Source organism: Olea europaea, chromosome 7 (assembly GCF_002742605.1).
Source record: "Olea europaea var. sylvestris chromosome 7, O_europaea_v1, whole genome shotgun sequence".
Taxonomy (NCBI): domain Eukaryota; kingdom Viridiplantae; phylum Streptophyta; class Magnoliopsida; order Lamiales; family Oleaceae; genus Olea; species Olea europaea.
In genome coordinates, this window is record NC_036243.1 from 26,305,982 (window position 1) to 26,313,669 (window position 7,688).

The window sequence follows — 7,688 nt, forward strand, 5'->3', positions numbered from 1 at the left end:
AGCAAAATGAAGAGTCTAGAAGAATGAAAATTCATGAGTCTCAAACCCTAGGACTCTCTTTTATATGAGTCACCAAATGGTCAATCATCCAATGAACATGGGGTTGAAACATGGCATCATCATGAGGGTCCAAAGGAGAAACACGATTTTGCAAATTAAAGGTGCGTTTTTTTAAGGGACCAGCTAACACGTTCAAAAACAGCAATTAAAAGTCAGCTGATCAACTCACGCTACTTTATCATTGTGCCACACCCTTTCATGTGTTTATAAAAACACGTTCCGTCTCCTCACTTTATCCATGGTTAATGCACAATCTCACTTTGGATTCCCATAAACTATAAATTACACCAGAGCATGCTTGACATTTTTGTTTTAGTCATATTACTCGTTTGTTTTCAGTTTTGCTGCACCCTCCTTTATCAAAATTTAGGACCTACCAGGAGAAGAACATAAGCAGATTTAATACGAATGATGCATTAAGAATATCTTTTCTTGTTCTTGCTGTTGTAATACAAGAACATGTACTTGCTTGAATGATTTTTCGATTCTTTGTGTATAAATTGTCTTTAAAGTAGTATATTTCCTTGTAAGCTATCCCCTTTTTTCTTTTTTCCTTTTTTTTGGTGATATCTAATTTCTACGAGCAATGGTTATGATCAGGTATCCAATTGGTTTATAAATGCTCGTGTTCGTCTGTGGAAGCCGATGATAGAGGAAATGTACACGGAGATGAACAGGCGGACAGGTCGCCGGAACAATGAAGGAAATGACAGCAACTGTAGAAATCATATGTTCTTTGAGAATACAAGGTTTAAAATGAATTAACATAAGAAAAAGATATTCTGTAATACATGGAAGTATTATTATTTGCTGAATCTAGTCAAGTTACGACGGTAAAAATCTGTTCAGTGTAACTGAATCAGCTATATAATGATGAATATGTTGTAATTTTTTAGAGCATGTTTGGCAAAGCCTAATCCCCAAAATATGTTTGGATTAAAATTTTATTATTATCTTTTAAGTAAAAGTTACTCTTTTTGAACATTTTTAATTTTTCAGGCAAAAAGTAAATAATGTAAACTTCATCGGTGAAAAATAGTTGTTTATTCTAAAACTTACTTTTATAAGTGTAATTGTATTAATTCGTTGAGTGAAAATGCTAAACAACTATAAATATTTTTTATTTTTTATTTTTATTATTATTATTTATTTTTTTTTTTGTAAATTTCCAAAGTATGGCTTCTCACGTGGAGATTAACTTTATTGTAGTGCATAAACATGGACAAGAAACAATGGGTGTCGAGAAAGATAACTTGGATCCATTGGAAAGAACAAAAGTGAACATTTTTTTTAGTGGAAAGAAAACCAAGTGAGAATTCAACACAACAGTTATGAAAACTTCTCCCACCTTTTATTATTCTTGCCTGCTTTATTGTCATAAACAATTATTATTCAAATAATTTACAGATCACTCGCTAATTCTCAACTAATACTCGTGATTACAAATGAGAAAAAATTGTCTTTTCTTTCTTCTGTTATCTACAATCGTCCCGGAGTTTTCTTGGCACACGACGTTCTTCCAATAACATGTATATTCATCCTCTGCTACATATGATTACAAGAACTTGCTTACCATCTTCACCCAAGACTTATGCAGGAATTCTAGTTTTGATTGGTTTTAACTTCAATCCCATGCTTTCCGGTGAAAAAAGCTCGGGTGAGATGCTAGTAGGACTTGAGGGACTTCTAGGGCTGACACTGTATTGAGATTGCTTGTAGAAACCATAACCCATGAGAAAATATTCCAATGGTATTAACATGGCGTCTGGTTGTTCTTCTGTGACCACTGACCCACATGATTGAACCTGAATAACAGGAGAGGGTACGTTTAAGTAATGTTTGTTCCCTGTCAAAGTGAACAAGAGAGTGATGAAACAGTTAAAGCATACCTCGACTAAGGCACTGAATCTTCTATCTAGCTTTGAAGTCATATGGAGGGCCTCAAAGTGGAAAGGAGAGTTTTCTCCAACGAATATCAAAGATCGACACTGTAGTCTCTTCAAGCCCTCGCTAATGTCCGGTCTCCTGTGAAACAACAGATTATTACCATTAAATCTTTTTAGCTTGTTTTGCATGCCGCATTTGACAGCAACGTACCAAAATAAAGAAAAAGAAAAAAGAAAAAAAAAAAGAAAAAAAGCAAGCTAAAATCAAGAATGCTGTACTGTGTAGCGTTGTTTAATTCCGTGCATTAAACATGCCCTTGGAGTGTAGGCGATAGTTAATCCAATGCAGCTTATGATTGATTATGCATCACGTATTTGGAAAAAAATATCCTAGTCCATGTTTAACAAAAATCTTTTTACCTTTGTAGCAACAACAAATTAGACTTTCAAATGATCAATATGTTCATCTTAAAAATGCCTGCAAAGTCTCGTCATTTATAATAAAAACATCAGGAGAAAGAATATACCCATTAATTGCTTCAAGAAACCGCAGCACATTTGGGGTTTGTCTTTCTCCCAACAACTGCAAGCAAAACAATTTCAGTGAAATTCTCATATCAATCCAACCCTTGCAATCCATCTCGCATCCAAAAATAAAGAAAATAACAAAAGAAGGCACTGACTCTTCTGCATGCTTGAACAACATCCGAATCTGGTACATCTGTGCTGCCACGAACTTCCTGTTGTATCATTGTAAATGTGATGAAAACATTTACCATATACAATGATTTGAATGAAAAAAACGAAATGCACTCCAAAAGAACACCTTGCTAAAGTATCGCATCAGCAAAAGCTCCTTCACCAAACCGCACATGCCACAAATATACAGTAAATTTGACATCACCTGCAAAGGGTTTACCGCGACACAGGAAAAAAATTTATTTCACCTTCTCCTCCCCCAAAGATGTACAAACAATTAATTACCAAGTCCACAAATGCACCAAAGAGATTGGTGGAGGAATGAGTTGAGAAAATTAACCTTATTGCATAACCATTCTGTCCAAGACGGTGCTTTGCATAGAGGGGAAACAAGAATCAAACCCATAACACGACGAGTATATTTCATCTGTGTTGAAGTGGAGTATAACTTCAGCAAAAACTATCGTATGGAATCAAAATACAATCATTCAGCTGCTGGAACTAGGGAAACTTACAGCAAACAGGGTAAGAATATAAGCTCCGGCTGTCACCCCCATGCACATCACGGCATCAAGTCTAAAGGAAAACAGAAAATATATCGCTCCAGGAAAAGAATTGTCAAAAAATCGTTGAATGTCAAAGAATATGAAGGCAAAAAACCATCAAAGAGATAAAGGGTTTAAATAACTAAAATTCAAGGAGGGTTTAAGAAGTAATAACACTGAAATTACCCAAAATAGTCAAGAATCTCAGCAATCTGATCAGTTAAACCATCAACGGATAAAACAGGTTCATCTGGGCTGATGGCAGCAGCTTCTAACTGCAATACTCTTGGATAAGTTTCAGATATAAATTGATGTGAATAGAAGCATTCCGCAAAAAGGCTCATGTCAAAATAATTTTTTCCTGCATAAACAACATCAGGAATCAAGCAATCGGTGTACAGACCTCGTGTCCGGGAGGGCTGAGATGGTAAATACAGAAGTTGTGGATAAGCAGAGAAAATGCTTCTGGACAAAAAAAAAGTCCTTGGAAACAAGACACATCTGTTCAGTGATGCAGACAAACAAGGATTTAGATGTCAACACCATTCCTAAAAAATTCAATCTTCCTTCAAATCAATGAAATGGAAAAAAAGATGCATGGGAAGCAGGGAAGCCAAAAGCGGAACATGCATAAGATGGGTAACTACAAAATTTATGTAGGAATATCAACCTAATAATTAAGAAATACTTCACGTGCTCAGTCTCAAGCATACGGCTCATCGTTTCGAGCTTGAAAATATTACAATTTTAACAACAAAAATTACTTTAGTGAATTCAAACCAAAAACAACTAAATAATGAGAAAAATTTGCTAAGACACTTCCATTCCCCCCAAATGTTAGCCAATATATAGCTCAGTTAAAAAAATGTTACATCGAGATAGGTAATGCAGACTAGAGATGTAATATGATTAATCAAAGTTCAAGACAGCACTTCATGACAAATTAGTATGCTTACAATTTAAAGCTAGATCAGGATAAGTGATTAAAGCCGGCTTGTCCAGGTCTCCAAAAACAGTAACAGAGACATAACCGTGGCTTGTCTTAACAGTATGCTTCTGTAAACAATTAGGCAAAACCATAGTTAGCCAAAATCCTTTACAAAATACGACAAAAACAACAAATAAAACCAATCTTCCACTAGCTATTTCAATTTGATAAAAATTTCTTGTGCCTTATGCTGTAAAAAGGAATAATTTTTCATAAAAGCTAACGCTAGGTATATCTGGTTTCCTAACAGGATTTCCCATTTGCAGTGGTCCCTTGTGAAAAAGTACAGTTAGTTCATCAGTACACTTTCGGAGAGGATTGAAAGGGCAACTTTTTTTTTTTTTTTTTTTTAACTTCATTGCATTAACTAAGAATCAGAGCACATGTGAACAAGCAAAACAGAAGAAGAAAGAATATACTTAATTCTTCATAACTTCAATAATCTGAATAAGTTGCAAACCAATTATAATCTAGAAAAAATTTGCGAAGTAAGATATAGTTTTCATAATTTTCAAAAACTTCCAAAATTATCCACAATCACACTCCGGCCACAATACATTTGAAGACACGCTTGAACCAAGAACGCGCAAGAGCCAAGTCGGTGACATATATTACTATATATCATCTTTTTATGTTGATATAAAGACTCACATTAAGCAAGAGTAACAAATTTAGGGGGAAATGTCATCTATGTATAATCCAACTATGATCGCAGCTCAATCTACAATCAAATGCAATCAAAACAATGGTATAATGAACTATTTTTCGTGGAACCCAAAAAAGAAAAGAATACAATAAAACCTCTTCGATAAATTCATAAAAAGTTAATTTTTCACCTCGTTTATCAGCATAAATTCAAAACTTCTACATTAAATTGAAGTTCATAAAATAACTTTGCACACAAATATAAGCACATACACAGTGTATATATGCATAAAAATGCATGTATAATGTGAGTAAGTTTGACCTTTCCGGGAAGATAAGTGCACTCCACATCGACGGAAACATAGTCGCTGGAGTCCCCCATTGGTCGGTACCTCTCTCTCTCTCTCTCCACTTTCTCTCACTAAAACTCTCGCCCGGATATTCGAGACGCATTGGATTTGGCATCTATAGCTTATATACCAATCCAGTCTACTCTCTTTCTCTCGACACTTTTTTCTTCGGACAAATATATTCTGTACGTATCCAAATGTTTAGTAGATTGAGCTGACTCACAACGTTCACTGAGTCACCGACGCTTTCCTTAACCCGAGACACGATTGAAGTTTAACTACAGTAAGAGGCCGACGGAATTTCTTTCAAAAGACTCAAATGCCCTTGAGACTTCTTTCTATTACTCATCTAGTCCTGTCACTCCTTTTCTATTCGTCTTTTTCTTCTTCTTTTTTTTGATAAACACTTTTTGACCTTAGCTTATTGTCTTGTTTTGTTAATAGTGGAGGAAACCGAATCATAATCCATGCGAAATAATTTAAGATTTGAAATTATATTTGTAGATAAATAAATATTTCAATTGTTGACCCCAATAAACGTTGTCAACAGATACCGGGCCCACCCGCGCACACGTGAGCGAAGGTCCAACACACTAAGACACGTGGACGGTCTACAAAAGATAGATCAAGGGCGTAGGAGTAGCTCCATGATGCGGGACGAAAACGTTCAGAATCCGGCGATATGATCGTAGAGCGATTGTATAATAATTACCAATCGATATTTGAAAATGTATATCTAAATATGTATGGACTCATTTGTGTTGCAAAATAATAAGCAAGAGAGAGTTGAATAAAATATGGTTTCTTATATTGATTCTTGCATTCGCCCTTGTATGGGGTACATGGGGGAGTATTTATAGTGTCACAAGTTAGATCGTGACCTTTGGTTCGGGGTACACGTGACCTTATCCGGTTAGTTTACATGTCAAATTGTAGGCTGATCAGTCGCACCTAGCCTGTTATACATTATTGATTGGCAGAGCCGCCTCTACTAGTGACAAGACTTAACATTTACACTCATGGCAAACGTCCTATCAATCATTCAAGTAAGATCTTTGTGCAGAAGATCTCTTGGGAGAGATGTCTATGGAAGATGTTGCTTTGTGCTATAGATGTTGTCACCTCGGCTAAGGAGCTTCGGCAAACAGGGCCTTGTCCACCTTCAAAGGGCCTCGGCATATGGGCTTCAGAGTTCCTCATGAGGCAAGGATAAATGGGCCTCGATTTGAGGGCTTCGGAATCTGTGGACCTCGGTTTGTGGGCCACGTGGTTCGCTATGGGCCCTGGTGGGTTGCTCAAGTGTGCGAACACGTAACAATAGTCCCCCAAGTCCAAATATAGTCATTTATGTAATGCGAGGACTTTGATGAAGTGAGGCCAGCCAGCTAGTTGAAAGAAATTTTTTTAAAATTTGTATACTCCAAATAATAGTCCCCCAAGTCCAAATATAGATATTAATATCATGGTTGGAGTTAGAGATTTGCTGTTGTCTAAGAAGTGATGAGAATGATGAAGCCTGGGTAACTGAACCTGCGAGGCTTGATAGCTGATTTCTGATGTAGAAGTCGAGGTGGTTGAGGAACCAAATCTACGAAACTTGATGGCTGAATTCTGATGAGGAAGCCGAGGTGGTTGAGGAACCGAACCTACGAGGCTTGATGGCTGAATTCTGATGAGGAAGCCGAGATGGTTGAAAAATCGAACCTACGAGGCTTGATGGCTGAATTCTGATGAGGAAGTCGAGGTGGTTAAGAAACCGAACCTACGAGGCTTGTTGGCTGAATTCTGGTGAGGAAGTCGAGGTGGTTGAGGAATCGAACCTACGAGGCTTGATGGCTAAATTCTGAGGCTCATTGACAATAATTGTTCCTCGACCGTTGTGCCAATGATTTGATATTTTGCGTATATTTTTGAGGAAAAATGGCTGAACCATTACAACTTCCAAGGCGCCTGCTGCCGTCGAATTAAAACCGTAATCATGAGAACAGCTGGAGCTTCTAGATCAAACGCGTTCGAGGAGGAGTGTGGGGGACACGCTTTAATCTGAGGCGTAGGTTTGAAAAACCGTTTGAATTCTACGCCTCGGATTTGATTAGGAATGAAGGGTTCAGATTGGATGGGCTTTGATCAGACGGTTGGGGTTCGTCCTGGCCCTTTATGAAAGGCAAGAGACCCTCATTGTCTTAGATTTTCTACCCTTTGCAATCCAATTTTCTCTTACAAATTTAAAGTTTTTGGGCATCGAAGCTCTTTGTTCCTTGATTTTTCGGCAACATTTCGTCGGCATGGTAATCCCTTAGGTATTTTTTACAGAACATCACTTGTATTGTGTTCTTAGTCGTTTTCTGAAATGGAATCCACCTCGGGTAGGGAATTGGTCACTGATCGATATTAAATGGCACGCCGCAAGTGCACGGGTCGCGATCAAGTAATATAATGGACATTTTAAGTTCCAGTCGATCCCTCAGAGAGTGTTGTTTTCAATTACGAGTGTATTTGTTTCAAATTAACGAAA

The 7,688-nt window shown here is 37.1% G+C and overlaps 1 protein-coding gene across 2 annotated transcripts; it reads right to left on the minus strand.

Moving 5' to 3' along the window:
- Positions 1-1,389: 1,389 nt before the first annotated feature.
- On the minus strand, positions 1,390-5,429 carry LOC111397596 (protein NDL2-like). Of its 2 annotated transcripts, XM_023024599.1 has the most exons (11): positions 5,146-5,429; positions 4,147-4,246; positions 3,594-3,691; positions 3,377-3,465; positions 3,161-3,221; positions 2,986-3,072; positions 2,773-2,850; positions 2,630-2,686; positions 2,474-2,529; positions 1,950-2,085; positions 1,390-1,865 (listed from the first exon to the last, which is right to left on the minus strand). In XM_023024599.1, exons 1-11 carry the CDS (start codon positions 5,203-5,205, stop codon positions 1,650-1,652), a joined length of 1,038 nt encoding a protein of 345 aa, XP_022880367.1. In that variant the 5' UTR covers positions 5,206-5,429; the 3' UTR covers positions 1,390-1,649. The 2 variants fall into 2 exon arrangements, with proteins under 2 accessions (XP_022880367.1, XP_022880368.1); XM_023024600.1 differs by lacking the exons at positions 3,594-3,691; positions 5,146-5,429 and having other exon boundaries at positions 3,377-3,551.
- Positions 5,430-7,688: the final 2,259 nt, after the last annotated feature.